General features: G+C 38.4%; 1 protein-coding gene across 4 annotated transcripts in view; it reads right to left on the bottom strand.

Annotated features, from left to right (window-relative positions):
* FCRL4 (Fc receptor like 4) overlaps nt 1–17,441 on the bottom strand; it is a 52,712-nt gene that overhangs the window by 13,964 nt on the left and 21,307 nt on the right. For 2 of the 4 annotated variants that reach the window (XR_011975374.1, XR_011975376.1), the window contains one exon: nt 11,641–11,745. Coding sequence is in view for 1 of the 4 variants with exons in the window: in XM_072647332.1 (XP_072503433.1) it covers nt 17,286–17,414 (129 nt within the window). In the remaining 3 variants the exon portion in view is untranslated. Of the gene's footprint in view, nt 1–11,640; nt 11,746–15,581; nt 17,415–17,441 lie in introns of those variants that run through there. The other 2 variants (XR_011975375.1, XM_072647332.1) reach the window with 2 other exon arrangements.

Here is a 17,441-nt window from a genome sequence, read left to right as displayed (position 1 = left end):
AGGATGCTGAATTCGATTTTAGCCATGTTGAATATGAGGTAAAGTAAGAACATATAGTTGGAGGCATATAGGAGAAAAATGGAAATGTGGCCATTTCTAATGCCTGTCTTGGAATAGAGCTGACTTTTGAGCTTCTAGTCTCCTTGCACAGTCTCCTGCACTTACCATGATTTTTCTACCTCTATATCCCTACAGGTTAGCACAGGGCCTTTTACGCACAAGATATTTAACAAAGATCAGGTTTGTTGAAATCAGAGCCATCGATACTATTTTTCATACCTGGGGCAAATCTCACAAAATATAAGTTCTGAAAGATTCACAAAATTTACCCAAGGCAAATAGTATGGAAAATAAAAGTTATCCTCAAATAAACTTTTAAAAGACAAATTATGTTGGGGGAAAATCAGAGGAGCTGTTGAGGGAGAGAAAGTTTGAGAATAGTGAGATGACAGACTGAGAAACCACAAGGCCATGAAGGAATGGAGAAAGGAAAGGAAAATAGGCATTTATTAAGTACCTACTATGTGCTCAGCAGCTATGGGGGCTACTAGGTGGCAAAGTGTATAGAGCACCAGGCCTGGAGTAAGGAAAACTGATCTGGCTTCAGCCACTTCCTAGCTGTGTGACCCTGATCAACTCACTTAACCTTGTTTGTCTCCATTTTCTCATCAGTAAAATGAGCTGGAAAAGGGAATAGCAATCATTCCAGCATCTTTGCCAAGAAAACCCCAAATGGGGCTATGGAGAGTCAGATAGGACTTAACAGCAACCAAACTTCATGACTGAGATTAGCTCGCTTAGCCTCCCATGAGTGGCCAGTTTTATTATTCTGACTATTTAGCACTGTCATTAAACTGTACCACAGAAGCAAAGTCAGGGAGGTGTAGCTGACTGATCTCTGAACTTGAAAGAAGGAAGACCTGGGTTTGAATCTTGCTTTAAGTACTTACTGCACAAGTCACTTACCTCTCTGGGCTTCAGTTTTCTCATTCAGTAAAATGTGGGAGTTGGAAATAACTTCCAAATCTAAACTGAGATCTTGTGATCACTTTCCTAACTAATTACTGAGGTAGGAACCAAGTTTTATGCAAATTCACTTCCATCAGAACAGGAAGTAGGGTGGAGGGACCAGAACCTTGCCGTAGATCCAGGTTTAAGTCCTATCTCTGACCGTAATCCTGGGCAAGGCCCTCTCAAGGCCCCAGGCAATCGTCTGGGCAGATCTGCACAACTTGGCAGTATACAAAATTTAAACAGGCTAAACTTCTTCAGGACGAAGATTTGTTTTGAGCAGGTCACCTTCCAAGTAAAGGTATGATGAAGTTATTTCTCAAAAGCACTTTTATTTAATTGGGACATAATCCAGAAACTACAATCAGCAAAAACTTCTTTATGAAGTCTCCTTCAGTAAAAGACTTCCCAGCAGCAACAATTTCTTTAGAAATCTGAAAAATAACCTTAGTAGCCACCTCATTTTCTGAGTTTACTTTCTTAAAAAACCATTGCTCCTCCCTGAGATTTTTCAACAATTTGGTTGATTTAATTTGTTTTTCATTGGCATCCAATTTGCTTAAATCAGGTTTTGATCAAGCATCCTCTGCTTACAGACCTCCAAGGAGAGGAAATCCACAGTAGCAAAGGGAGCAGCTAAATGTGTAAAAGAGAGGGAAATGGTCATCAGACTTGATGAATTGATGGGGGGGAGGGAGGAGAACAAACATTTATTAGCCATTTACTATGTGTCAGGTACTATACTAAATGCTAGTATCGCATTAGATCTGTGAGAAATTATTATTTGTCTCATATTTTTAAAATATATTTATTTTTAGTTTTCAACACTCACTTTAATAAGATTTTGAATTCTAATTTTTTCCTCTTCCTTCCCTCCCACCTCCCCAAGATGGCATGCAAGGCTATGCATGTACAAACATATTTCCACATTAGTCATGTTGCAGAGAAGAATTGGAACAAAAGGGAAAAAACACAAGAAAAGAGAGAGAGAGAGAGAGAGAGAGAGAAATAGTATGCTTTGATCTGCATTCAGACTCCATAGTTCTTTCTCATACTGAATCTTTGGAATTGTCTTAGATCATTTCATTGCTGAGAAGAGCTAAGTCTATCAAAGTTAGTCATTGCACAATGTTGCTGTTACTGGGCACAGTTTTCTCCTGGTTCTGCTCACTTCACTCAGCATCAGTTCATGCAAATCTTTCCAGGTTTTTCTGAAATCTACCTGCTCACCATTTCTCACGGATCAAAATTTAGTTGATCCAAGTCACATACCCCAAGACCTCATTGTAATATGCATTTTCTCATTAATTATACCAGTCAGAATTGATTGCCACCCTCAGGAATACTTAATCTTTCAAGAATATATAAATTGTGAGCCCCCCACCATGAAGGGTCTTTGGTCCAAGAGGGACAGCCAAATGACCATACTTTTACTAATAAATATGGTGTCTTATTAATAAAATGTTTGAATTACCCATAAACTATGTTGTGGAATTTTCTGGGTAAAGATTGCTCTCTGTCATCTCAAATCAGAGCAGCCTTTCCTTGTAAAAGGAGTCTTCATAATTTAGCGGATAGAACACTGGACTTGGAATCAGGAAGACCCGCCTTTGCACCTCTCCTCAGATATTTACTAACTATCTGTTCTTGGTAAGTAACTTAACCTCTCTGGGCCTCAGTTTTCTCATCTATAAAAAGAAGGGGTTTGCTTCAAAAACCTCACAGGTCCCTTCCAGATCTGTCTATGGTCCTGAGATTAAATATAAACAAATTCTTCACTTTAGCTCTTTTTATTTACAAAATTCTGTCATTACAACACTTCCTTCCTCATGGGGGACATTAAATTTCTGTTAATACAACTCAGCTTGCATTAATTTCATTATAGGTTTATCCCTTCCCCTTTTGTGTATATTTCCTCCTTAAGTTTCATATATATACTATTCTGGCAAAGCAATGCCTCATCTATTTTCTTATCAAAATAACACCATTGCCTCAGTCACCCAGGTTCAAACCACAGACTTTATAGTGACCTATTCCCTCTCTCTCCCCCAAAGCAATTAGTTGCCAAGTGAAGCACCTAGGTAGAACAGGGAATTCTGTTGCTGTTTTTGAGTTGTTTCAGTGTCTGACTCTTCATGACCCCATTTGAGGTTTTCCTGGCAATGTGACCCTGGGCAAATTACTTCACCCTGTTTGCCTCATCTTTCTCATCTCCTTCTGGAGAAGGAAACAGAAAAGCACTTCACTATCCCTGCCAAGAAAACACCAAATGGGGTCACAAAGTCAGACATGACTGAACAGCAACAGAAAAACAAAGGCATGACGGGAATACAGGACTATACAAGGGTGTCAGAGGAGAGGAGGGAATGTTTGTGAGAACTGTTGAGAAGGTAGAAATGACAAGATTTGGTGACATAGTGAATGTGTAGGATGACTACAAGTGAAGACTGATTTTGTGAGTTTGTGAGTTTGGAAAAGTGGAAGGATGGGAAGACCCTAGACAGTAATAAGGCAGTTAGGAAAAGAAAAGATGAAGAGTTTTGTTTTGGATGTGTTGAGTTTGAGATGCCTATCCAGTCTGAGACACCTAAAGACAATTGGTGATTTGGGACTGGAGTTCAGAAGAGAGATTAAAGCTGGATATATAGATTTGAGGATTACTTGCATAGAGATGAAAACTGATCCCATGGGAACTGATGAGATCACCAAATGAGATCTTTATAGGGAGAAGAGAAAGGAGTCCAGGGGACAACCTTGATGGATACCATGTTTATTGGGTGTGACATGGCTGAAGATCCAGAAGAGTGTATTCAAAAACAATAATCATATATTTAGAAAAAGAATCAGGAGAAAATATTGTCACAGAAGCCTAGAAAGGAGAATACATTCAGGAGGAGATGATGGTTCATAGTTTTAAATGCTACAGATAGGCCAAAAGGATGAGGATTGAGAGGCCATTAAGCTGACAATTAAGAGATGAATAACAAATACTTGTTAAGCTCCTACTGTGTGCCAAGCACTGCGCTGAAGATGCAAATGGAAATATGAAAAAGAAAGACAACTCTTGCCCTCCAGGAGATTACTATTTAATGGGAGAGGATAGTGTGATATGGTCAGGTAAAAAATGAAGAGACATTTTCTCCAATCTTCTCTACTTCTTAGACTTCTAAAAATAGGAGCTAAGTATAAAAGATAAAGTAATTTCAGCTGTGTCTTTACAAAATGAGACCAATAACCCTAAAAAGGGGTTAAGAATTCAATGAACCCACAGCAGAAAAGGATTATCCCTAACTCTTAACTGGCTCACTCAATACCTTCTCCCCACCACCCATTGTACTGTGGCAGCAGGATACACAAGGCAATCCATAGGCTTGCAACTGAGAGAAATGACTGTTAATAACTAATGATTTGGGAAGTTCCAGAGCACCCTCCCCCTTTTTTGTAAAGTCCTCCTTTCGAAAGCTCAGTCTCTAAAAGGCTGAAGTGTAATCAGACCTCACCCAACCTTATAAGAAATTTAATCTAAGGTGCTCTGTACAGGTTTGGGTGGGGATAAATTCTTTTAATAGATTGCCCAAGGGCTTGACAATTTCGAAGCAAATAACATAATCAAAGTTAAAACAGGTCTAGCCTCTCATTGTAATATTAATTCTCTCATTAATTGTTAACCAATCAGAGTTGGTTGCCACTTTCAGGAATACCCACTTTTGCAAGGGCATAAAACTGTCACCATGGTGGTGTGAAAATGAATATTAATGTATCTTGTTTTGCTCCCACAAATGTTGTTGAGAAATAGTAGAGCTCCCAGACTGATGGGAGCTTATGATAAGCGTGCATAATCTGTTTTGCAAGGAAGATGGTTGAACACATCCTGGCTTAAGGGGAAATTAGAATGATGGGTACATGATAAACAGCTAGGACCCTAGGGGTCATTCCTGCTATTACTATGCCTGCGTAATTAACTTCATGTATAAGGAAGGAATGTAGGATAATGAAGAGTGTAACCCTGAGGAGTCCAGACCAATCCTAACTGTGATGGGAAGTGTATGCCTATTTAATCTCACTCCTACATCTGTATCAGTGTTTGGTGTTCCTAATGAGCAGCATCACACTGGCATCCTTGGGAGAAGTGTAATAAGTGCCTTCCTCTGCCCACTCTGTTTCTGAGTTCTTTTGGTGAGAATGGGTTTATCACATGGGTCTTTCAGAGAGCATGCCACCAGGGAAGCAGTGGAGAGCAGAAACTTGTCCAGGCTAACTCCCTGACCTTGCCTGGGGAGTCCTGTGATCCCCACAAGCATGTTTCTCTGGCACTCAAGACTGCCACTGACCTCTTTTATTAATAATATGTTCAAATTATTAATAAAATGACTAGTTACCCAGAAATTATGCCTCTCAAACTTTTTAAACATCCTACAACAGAACAGAACACTCCTACTCTCTCCTCCCAATGACAAGAAAAACCAAAAGACAGAACCTTGGTCTGGATGGGACAGCATAATATTAGCACTTGATTCTGTTAACAAGGCTCAGTTAGAGAACTGAGGAATAGAGGGAACTGGGACAGGACACATGTGGGGCTACTTGACCCTCCATTTAAGCCTGAGAGAAAGAGTCCAACATCCAGTTGGGGTCAGTTCTATTCCCCTAGAAGTCACTTGGAATAGAGAGTGAGGCTGGTGGAGTATGAATTGCCAGTATGCAAGTAGGCTGAGACAGTTTAGAGGTCCAGAACCAAGGAAAACCACCATCAGAGGAGAAGGAATAGGAAAGTAAGCAATAGAGGAAAATAAGGAGGAAAACTAAAATTGCCAATAATTTCAGGAAGAAGAAAATTCATGTAGAGACTGTGAGCACAAGGAAGATATTACTAACAGAATGGAATATGACCTTCATATCATCAGCAGCTAAAGGACCCTAGGCATCTATGAACAAATATTGCAAGACAAAAAAAACTTAATCAACACCTAATGAGGCAAAGGAAATTATGGATAACCAAGAGGAAATGAAACTGCAGCAGGATATTTCTTAACACTTTAAAAGTTTAAAGTTTCTTAACAATTTAAAAGAAAATAGGATTTATGGCCTGATCAGCAGAAATAATTGGCAAAATTAAAAAATGCATGAATTGAATCCGTGGTGGCAAGTTTCACCAAAGAAACAAAAGGGAAAATAAACTGATTGGAAACACAAATATAAAGAAGTCAAGGATAGTCTCTAGAAGGAACAATGTTAAAAGAAAACATGATTTACATCAAGAAAAACATGTTGATCTTGAAGACAGGATATACAGGGAGAACTTAAGAATTATAGGCTTTTCAGAAAAACATGACAAGTCAGACAACCTGAGCACCATAATGCAAGAAATAATAGAAGAAAAGTGTCTGGCACATCTGAATATAGAAAACAAGGCACCAATCAAAATAATCTAGGATCGTTTCCAGGGAGAAAATAAAGACATCTTTTCTGCAAAACCAAGACTCATAGTCAGAGGCATATTGGTAAATATTTAGCAACCATCTTAATAAAAAAATGTACAGGGCATAATTTTAAATTTAATCAGAATTATTAACACTTTTTTAAAACTGACAATCCAAAAAAAGAAAATCAAGCCCTGGTTTGTAGCTTTTGACATTTCCAAGGTGTAAATAATCACCTTGAAAATTTAATAATTAGCTCTCCAGAGCCAGCTCAAATTGATTCCAGCTCACCCCTGCACATACTGGTTGTACTTAACAATTTCAATGACTTTTGGTAAGGTTTCAGTTGAGTAATAAAATCAGAAGCTTAGATTTCACAGGGTTTAGAATTGAGTGAGAGGAGAGGAAATGGAAGCCCCGAGTAATGACCACCCACACAGCCTCCATCCATCTTCCTTCCCCATTCATCTCAGGTTGGGATATTGCTAAGTGGTCTTCTAGTTGGTCTCCCTGCCTCCCATCTCTCCTTGCTCCAGTTCATCCTTAACTCACTGACTATCCCTCACAGTGGGAAAGCTTTTCTTCCTCACCTGACCTCTTAGTTTCCATGTCTTTCCATTAAAGTCTTTCCCTTAAAATACTGTAGGAGACCTTTCTTATTCCTCCTTAGCTGCTAATGCCTTCCCTCAGAGATTACCTTCCATCTATTCTCTAGATACAGATTATAGGTTTCCCAGAATATGAGTCCCTTATGGGCTGGCATTCATTTTGTTTCTTTGTTTAACTTTTCTTGTATCACCAGCACTTGGCACAATGCCTGACACATAGTGAAGTCTAAATAAATGCTTGTGAATTGACTCACTCCTAATTTGCCTCTCTGCCTTCATTCTACCCATTCTCCAATTCATTCTTTCTTTTTTCAGTTAAATCACTTTAATTTATCTTGCTTTTAATTAATTTTTCACTTAATGCGCAATTTCCTCTCCCTCCTACCTACCTCTCCTCACACTGAAGAAAAAAAAGAAAAGGAAAAGAAAACCCTGTATCTATATGGTAAAAAACATTTTTATAAATGAACTACCCTGAAAGATTCTTTGAAAAACTCTGATAGGGACAATAACCCATTATGATTCCAAAGGATTCATGATGAAGCATGATACCCACCTCCTTACAATGAATACTCTTGATATTGTATATCAAGAGTAAGAAACTAGCTTTTGGAAATGAAGATGAAGGAATTTATCTCATTCTGCATCTTGAGTTTACATCTCTCTGTCAGGAGGTGAGGAGCACGACTCATCATCCATCCTCTAGAATCATAATCTGGCATTGCATTGATCCAAGGTCTTAAATCTTTAGTTGTTTGACTCTGTCACAATAAAAATTGTTCTCTTGGTTCTGCTCCCTCTGGATTAGTTCATACCAGGCTTCCCAGGTTTTTCTGAAACTGTCACCCTGTTCATTTCTTACAGCACAGTAGGATCCCATTACATTCCTTCTCCAATCCATCCTTCTTCACAACAGCCCAGAGAATCTGCCTAAGGCACAACCGTGACCACGTGACTCTCCCACTCAAAAACCTACTCAGACACTCGCTATTATTTTTAGAGCAAAATACAACCTATTCACCCCGGTGCTTAGCACCCCCCACCATCCAGCTATTTTCTACCTTTCCATTCTTCTTTGTTATTCCCCTCCTTAAATTCTACCGTCAAGTCAAAACAATTATGATTAAGCAAAAAGATTAGTTGAAAGGTAGTGTGCTAGCCAAACTCCCTTACTTCATCATACTGTCAAACAAAGGTTCTAGTTTTACCTGTATGAGACAGTTAACACTTTGATGCTCTGGAGAGATCTTGTAGAGTAAGAGAAAGAATGCTAGGTCTGGAGTTAGATGACCATGGAACTCACCCTACCTCTGCTACTAGTTAGCTATGTGACCTTTAGCAACTCACTTCCCCTTTGGAGACATCAATTTTTTTACCCTGAGATTGGAGTGGGGGGAGGAGGGGAGATGTGAAGGAGGGAAAATGGTGTTTATATTACCTACCTTACACAATCGCTTTCCTTCCTTACAGAGGAAAGTGTTTTGAAAGAATCAAAGTGCCAAATTAATGGGAGCTAATCTTTTATGTTTGAAAAACAAACTAACTAGTCATGAATTTACCTACTTTTATCATAAAAATACTCAAGTGATGGGTTTTTTTTAACCATGGAAATTTATAAAATTGGTCTACAAGGCAAAGGAGGATGAGATTTGATCAAATGGAGGGAGTATCCACAGGGATAAAATCATGGAACTTTGAAATCCTAGAGGACTGGGCTCTGCAGAAATCTGTTAACGGCATTCTTTGATTCTGTGGCTTGTCCCAGGACACAGTCTCTATTTCTAATTACATAAATAGGTTTCAGAAAGGATTTTTCCTCCTTCCTCTGGAATCAGACAGAAACTTGGACTTTGCTCAAACTCTTGACTAGTTCAATGTTTCCAAAAAGTCCTCCCTTGTACCATTTAAGTACCTAGGAAGGTACTCTGCTGTAATGGATGAGGGTACCATACTAAGAATCAGGAGGCCAGTAAATTGCCTATTATAGAATCATAGAAACTTAGGGTTAGAAGAGACTCTCGAAGTCATCCAATCCAATTGTCAGTGCATTCCACCTAATAAGAGTATCAATGAAACAAGATATAAAATAGAGATATGTTTGTAGAAATTGAAGCTTCTTCCTCTGCAGCCCAGGTCAAGTGCAGTCATCAGGCCATATATTCACAGGGACTCAATGTGACTAAATTGGCATTCAAAAGGACATCCATGAAGTATAACTTACTTTGAGTCCCATGTCAAGGTATTATGGGAACTATTTTTGCTCAGTTCTTTCATCTCTCTATCTTTATAAGGGAGATTCTCATTTTGGGGATTCTTCCTGGTTCAGATATTACAAAAGCAGCTCTTTAAGTAAATTTCCAATGGCACCCTCCTTCTGCTGCTGCCATATTTTATTCCCATACCATGTGCACTCTACTAAAATCCTACTCCACTATGTACTATGGAAGTGACCATGGGATTTTGAAGACCATGCCAATAGAATTCTGACACATCTTACAGATCAGGAGGAGAAAATAGGAAGTAAAAAAGTAGACTAAATTAATGAATGGGTAGATGAATGAGAAAGCCCAGTAATGTCCCGAGGCTGTCATATGCAAGACACATGAGAGGAAATAATAATTTAAAGAATTTTGTCAGGGTTATTTCTCAGGGTACTAAAATTTAGTGTAGAAATAATTAAGCATAGTACCTAGTTAATAAAAATAATTGGTTAAAATAGAAAGCTATAATATATACCCATCTGGGATTACTATAGTAACTAATTACCTTTCCCCCTCAAATGAATTTGTCTTAATTACTTATATTATTTTTACTTCATGAATGATAAAGATGATTTGAAGACATATTCCTTATTCTTTGACCAATATGAAAATTACTTACTATGTCTAGTGATGAATAATATATCTGTCACCACTCAAAAAATAGCCTAAATGCAGAAAGTCCAATATCAGAAGGTTATCTACTAAATGATTAATTTTTTTGGCCACAATATATTAACATTACACAGTACCGCATATGTGTGTGTATGTGTGTGTACATATATATGTATACATATACATATATATATATATTTTTATATATTGCATTTCTGGGTTTCTAAACTTTTTTCTGTCATCTGCTAGCCTTCAGGTATTGTATGGGGCTTCTGAAAAACTCCCCCCAAATTACCATTCAGCTTCTTACGTCAACCCTTGATATATAGCAACCATGGTAGGGAAAGTTGTGACATGGAAGGGATAATTATATTCTAACTTTCCTAGCAGGACCAGTGATTCAAGGTATATGGGATAAGGTGTAACTGTAATCAGTACTGGAAAGGATAGCCAGGGATTTTCATTGGAGGAAACCAAGTCTCAGTAAGTTCCAGAAGATAAAAGAAAGAATAAGAGGAAGAAATCCAAAATGGAAAGAAGTATGTCAATATAGAACAGAAGTCCTATGGAAACAGTGAGCAGTCTGGATGGAGAGAGAGAGAGAAAGAAAAGATGAGAATTTGTCAACCATTGAACAATGAGTCCAAGCAGAGCATCTGTGAATGGAAGTGTTGTGGTTTCATGCTGTGTTCTGGTGGAACCATCTCAAAGAATTTAGAATCAGACCACCTCTAATTCAAGTATAGGCATTTATTGAGATTGATATCTCTCATGAAGTGGGCTAAGCTCCAAGAGGAACCAGCAACTACAGAGAAAGCAAGATGGATTTTTATCTATCTTGGTAAAGATGCAATTACATAGCAGAAATTATGAATATTAAAAAGGCAGAAGGGGTTTGTTAAGGGATTAGGTAATAGGGGAAGGGTCCCAGCCAGATTAGGAATTGGAGCAGTGGCAATGGCTAGGTAGGGGCAGTGAACCTGCTGTTTCGTGGGGCCTATCTTCATTAGGATTCCATCAGAAGGAGCTCTGATGACAAAGGCAGAGGATTAGCAGGTTCAAAGTCACTACAAAGTCCTCCAAGTCTGGCTGAGATCTTCCAAGCCCTGTTGCTATTGTGACTGGGATAGTAATGTATATGTACACACTTGTAAACATGCATAGATGTGTATGCACACACACATACACACACACTAAGGTGCCATTAAGACTTTTCATGGTCTAAATTAATTCTTACCTCTCCTGAGCCAATATGCACATGGTAAAGCACGCTATATCAGTACAAAATTAACATTCAGTTCAATGTTTTGTTCAGAACTTGACCTATTAGGGTGTGCTTTTCTATGATTTGTATCAACAGGCCACAGGCAACTACTGGGGGATTTTACCATTACGTAAGTACAATTATCTCAGTTTTAGACATCCCCAAATTCTGCCCTTAAGGAATTCTACAAACAGTGACTACTCAACCAAAATTCTTAAAATCACGGCCATTCTCATGTGCCTCTCATGTACCAGTATGTTAGAGGTTCTCCTAATTCATTCCTTCATTCACTTGGCTTACTTATTTACTCCCTGTTCTCACTTCTAAATAATCCTTTCAAATTACCCTAGGCTTAGAGTACATTTGGTCCCACCAAACTCTGCATCCTCATCATTCCACTTCTCCCCAGAAACTTCCCAGATTCACTAGAAGAGAAATGACAGTTCCCCCAAGTTCTGCCTTACCAAACAAGACCTCGTCTTCATGGTTTTTTTCCCCATAGTGCACTTCAGGTATTTGTTATTTCAGTAAGTCATTAACGATAAACATCCTTAAAGCTCATACTGCTGCTGGAAGAAAAAGTTGGTTTAGGTAAGTTGGACGCTCCCTCAAGTAGCTTAGTAGGGAGATAAAACCCCAGGACAGGAAACTATAACACAATATTATGAGATAAGTATATTCAAATATATTCCATTGTGTCTCATATAGGGAAGGCCTTGTGTGAAATATACCTGCACTTGTCACCTCACATGACTTTAACTGAGAGGAGTGACTATTTCTCTCTTGTATTTAATAAACTAATGGTTGAAATAAGACCAAATTTTTTCCCCTTTTCTACTTCCTCATTCAGAAATTAACCAGTGTGAGAACTGTCTCTCAACGATTTACCCACGCTAAGATTTTTATCAAAGACAGTAAAAGAAATTCTAAGTTTAGGTGAATGGGTGGATTGCTGCTCATTGTGTTTACTCAGGCAGGTCTGGGAAAGTGTGGATTCTCCTCAGACAAGTGAAATGGAAATTGACCAGTCTCTTTGGGTGATTCAAGTTATGTATCCCAAGACCTTAATTGGAATATAGCCCAGTTCTTCATTATAATATTCATTCTTTCATCAATTGTTAACCAGTCAGAGTTGATGACCTCCCTCAGGAGCACCTACTCTTCCAATGGCATATAAACTGTAAACCCACCACTAAGAGGCGCCCTTATTATTCAAGAGTACCACTAACCTCTTTCATTAATAAAATGCTAACATTATTAATAAAATGATTAATTACCCAGAAACTATATATCCTGAGTTTTTAAAACATCACATGGACTCATATGTGCTTTTAATTTTTTGCTGTAATTCTAGTTTAGGATTAGCATTTTGGCTATGCAATCTTTTTGCCTTCAAATAATATCTTACATTTGCTACGTGGGCAGCTAGATGATGCAGTGGATGAAGCACTGGACCTGGAGTCAGGAAAACTCATCTTTCTGGGTTCAAATCTGTCCTCAGCCACTTACTAGCTGTGAGGCCCTGGACAAGTCACTTCACCCAGTGCACCTCAGTTTCCTCATCTGTAAAATGAGCTGGAGAAGGAAATGGCAAACCACTCCAGTCTCTTTGCCAAGAAAACCCCAAATGGGGGGACAAAGAATAGGGTATGACTCAATTGGATGAAAAACATTTATAATTACAATGTTTTTCTATTTTTCCAAAATGTTTCCCTATCCATCATCTTCTTTGACCCTCAAAACAACCCTGTGAGGGAGATAAAATAGATAGTGTTAACAATGTTTCCTGTAATAGTTCCTCACTTGCTTCTTCACAGAAACTTCAGCAGCAGCGACTGCTTTGAAAGTCTCCCCCTGGTGGCCATGAATGAACTTTAAACTTGAGCCATTCTCCATTTGTGTATACCTGTATATATGCATGTGTGTGTACATGTATGTGTGTATGTATGTATTTGTTTAGGTATGTATATATGTATCAATTGCAAGTCATGTCATCATCATTCTGATGTTATGGTCCTCTTTGAGAATTAAGGACAAACCACAAGACCACATGTATATGTATGTATATATGTATGTACATATACATGTATATGTATATATGTATGTATATACATATACATACATATACACACACACACATATATTTGTGTATTTTTTAATTGTCAGCAGCTAATAATAGATATTTACCTTTAGAGAGAGATTTAAAGTTTTTGAAATGTTTTTGTGTTAGACTTTTATTTGATAATAATATTATATGTGAGAAATACGCTTATTTAGGAAAAAAACAACACTATGTAAAAGACAGAAAAGCTTTTAATTTTTAACAAGAGGTTGCAAGCCTGGGTGTTCTACACCTGGGTGTTCACCCCTGGTGGTGAACGACGGTACCTTTATACCTGTTCCAGCTGTGAGGTTCCCCCTCTCTTTTCCCAGTGATTAGTAGTCAGAGGCACACAACTTTCCCATCCACCTTATTCACACAAACCCCTTTAACATGCCCCCCCCCACATACATTGTATGAGCATTCAGATTAAATCTTGGCTCCACCTGGGGCAGGGGAGATAATATTCATAAGATCTTTAAGCATGTGCTCTGCCTTTTAGCTGCGACTTTTGACCCACCTGAAGATGTCCTAACTCCAGAACCAGTTCTAGCTGGTTTCTGTTAATCTGGGGTTTGTGACCTTCTTAGAAAACAATACCTCTTCCCCTATTTCCTATGTGGGGCTGGGGATCCTTTTAGAAATATCCCATCCCCTATTTCCAATCTCTTATAAAAATAATACCTCTTTCTCCATTCCTTACATATAAAACATGAATTCTGGGGATCAGAAAATCTGATTCAGCTTCTAGCTGTGGTTACCTGTGGTATAGTAGATTCAGAGTCAGAAGGCCTGGGTTTTCATTTCTCTCTACTGGTTTATGAAACTAAACCTAACACTGGCTATGGGCAGCTGATGAATGGACAAACATATTATGAAACTATTCTGGATCTTTGATATATTCAAATACCTCATCCTCCAGCTTTGTAGTTTAGGTTAGTTTCTTTCTTAGTAGCATCCTAGGAGAATTTTAATTCTAAAGTCAAATGTTCTCTAAGCTACAGTATTGAGGTATCTTAAAATATCTATAAAATAACCTTTCTTTTACATATCTAACAGAATTTAGCTGCATTCTATCTTATCACATTTTGCGTATGTGAACCTAGGAAGTTTAGGATTAAAAATGTTAACATATGCACAATTTTTTAATTGATAAAAGATAGGACCCACTAGATTTGGTGCTGGTTTAGTATGGACAGTGATTGTCAATTGTATCCCTTCAGTGTGGCACTGCCATACAAATTTTGGAATATGATTGTAATGGAATATTACTGTAGCATAATAAATATTCTGTGTAAAGAATCCAGAAAAATATGGAAAGATCTGTGTGAACTAATACAGAATAAAGAAAACAAAACCAAGATATTCAAAATGGCCAAATCATGTAAGTAATAATATCTCTAAAAGGAGAATGAAAGATTTCAGGTCTTGAGAACCAATCATGAAATGACCTACGTCTTCAGTAGAGAGATGAGGGATGTGCAGTGTCACCCACTATCAGTCACAGCCCATATTTGGCTGGGTTGGCACAAATAGCTTTCTTTGACTAAGGAAGGATTCAAAAGTTTAAGGGGAAAGGATTTTGGGGTGAAATAAAAGACAAAAATAATTTCTTCAAGCATGATATTATTATCCTTCAGAGGCTGCCTTGGGAACACTGATCAGTGCAATGACTGATCATCATTCCAGAGGAGTTGGGATGAAACTTGCCATCCACTCCTGACAGAAGCAGCAGAGATTTTTGGGAAGGTCAGTGCTAATGAGGGAATTTGTTTTCCTTTGCTATTTGTATTTGTGACAGGAGTTTTGTTTTTCTTTCTTTTTCAAGGGGGAGGGGTGGGAAGGTGGAAGGGAAAGAAGGTAGATTTTTGTTGATTAAAAAAATTTAACTAGATTTTTTAAAATGCCAGAACAAAGGATGCTCATGGCCATTCTTGCCCCCAAATGGGATAACTGCTCACTCCCCCAAATATTTTCCTGAATAGTAGACAACAAGTCACAACACGTTGGTCTAAGGTGCTTCTATGAAGCATGGCCATTACTATTATTTCTGAGGCATTACTTCTCACCACAAGAGGATATTGTAGTAGTAGGAAGTAGTGGTTGGGGGACGGGGAAGGGGGGATGGTAACAGTGAACTTCCTTTTTTGTTTCTGGAATGCTTCTTCAACAAATCGTTTCACACACACACACACACACACACACACACAGAACTTCACTTTCCTCCTCTGTAAATTGGGTGTAAAATATTCATACTTTTACCTCAAAAGCATATTTCAAGAAAAGAATTTTGTAAACTTTAAGGACTATGGAAACATGATTTATTGTTCTGGACACTGGAGTGTCTTGGTGGTCATAGGATCATAGGATATTTAGAGATGGAAGGAACTTCCAGGCCATCTTGCCCAGTCCTCTCATTTCATAAATGAGGAATTAAAGCCCAAAGAGAAGTAACTATCCCAAGATCACATAATAACAGAGCTGGGATACAGTTAGAACCCAAGCAGTGATATTTCCACTGAATCATGATACCTCTGATTAGAGGACTAACCTGGTCTTCATTACCAGCCCTATGTTTCTTTCAAAGCACCTGTCCTAAATTTAGAAGGCTAATTTCACCAGTGGCATCACTCTCTCCCTCCTATCACCCAACGATTAGTAGCAAATGCTCTCTTAAGTAGATAATCATCTGATAACCTTTACTTCCACAGCACAAAAAGGTGAAAGCAAAACACAGCATATAACTCACACATATTCCAATGGAGTTGATTGGATGATAGGAAATACAGCAGGAAATAAGTTATGGCTGACTTGATCTCAGACAGCTAGGTGGTACAGTGGATAGAATGTTGGTTCTGGAGTCAGTAAGACCTGAGTTCAAATCTGGCCTCAGATACTTACTAGCTGTATGATCCTGGGCAAGTCACTTAACCCTGTTTGCCTCAGTTTCCTCATATGTAAAATGAGCTGGAGAAGGAAATGGCAAACTCTTCTCCTGAGTCATCTGGATCCAGTGGCCTGATATTCGTCAGGATGGCTGGAGATGGCTCAGGATGCAATGTGAGACCCTGGTCCTTTCAGGCAAAGGGCTTATCACATTCTCACTTTGAGTGAGATTCACCCATTCAGTGAATGGGCTTCTTTAAATAGTTACTCTAGGGATGGCCCCTTTAATCAAAAAAGAAAAAAAAAATCAAACTGGGAGGGGTTCCTGGATAAAAGAGAAACAATTACTATTTAGTTATTACACTCTCTCTGCTATGAACTCCAGAATGAATTGGGTTTAAGGCTTGATCTTTGAACAAGAAATGTAGCCAGTAAACCCAGAGGAGAAAAGGTAGCTTTGGGGCAGACTTGATATAGTGTGACTAATTCTACGACCAAGACAGTCTTTTCCTGGCTTCACAATGTCAGAGGCAGAATAATTACCCTTCCCTTCTTCTCCCTTCCTCCTCTTCATTCTCCTCAGCCTCCTAGAACATGATTTCAAAGTCAAATCCTATAACTCCAAGTCCATCATTACTTAATAATAGCTAGCATTTATATGTTACTTTAAGAACTTTACAATATTATTTCAGTTTATCCTCACAATAACCATGGTTAGATGTTATTATCTCCATTTTACAGATAAGGAAACTGATTTAGACAAAAGTTAAATGACCTGCTGTAACAGTGAGCACCCACATATACATGGAGGGGCAGGGAGGGTCTGCTATCACAGGTATCAGAAAAAATCAAAATCAAAATTTCAGAGAATCAAAAATCAACAGACAATGTTTCCAAACTGCCTGACCACTAACATACATACATCTTTACCAGAGAGGGAAGCACCAACATCTGGGTTTTCAAAAAGCCAGGGACTGTTTAGTGGCTTCCCAGAGTCTCTCATCTGGCACTCAAACCTTCTTCCAAAAATTAAACCCCTAATCCTGAAAGGACAGGTTAAGTAAAAGACCTCCGACATCTTTAAAAAATGTGCCAGGTGTGAACCCACAGCTCATGGATGGATCACAAGAGCAGGACATTTTTAAAGCTCTCTGTAGTATTGTCTTTGCTCCTATTTATTGTCTGGGAATTCTCAGTTGAGTCTCCTTGAGCTTCTTCCTTCTTTACTGCAGAGTAGATGACTGAATTGTCCTGGGAAACAAAATACAAATGTAAAAC

Source organism: Notamacropus eugenii, chromosome 2 (assembly GCF_028372415.1).
Source record: "Notamacropus eugenii isolate mMacEug1 chromosome 2, mMacEug1.pri_v2, whole genome shotgun sequence".
Lineage (NCBI taxonomy): Eukaryota > Metazoa > Chordata > Mammalia > Diprotodontia > Macropodidae > Notamacropus > Notamacropus eugenii.
This window is presented reverse-complemented; position numbering and strand designations above follow the sequence as displayed.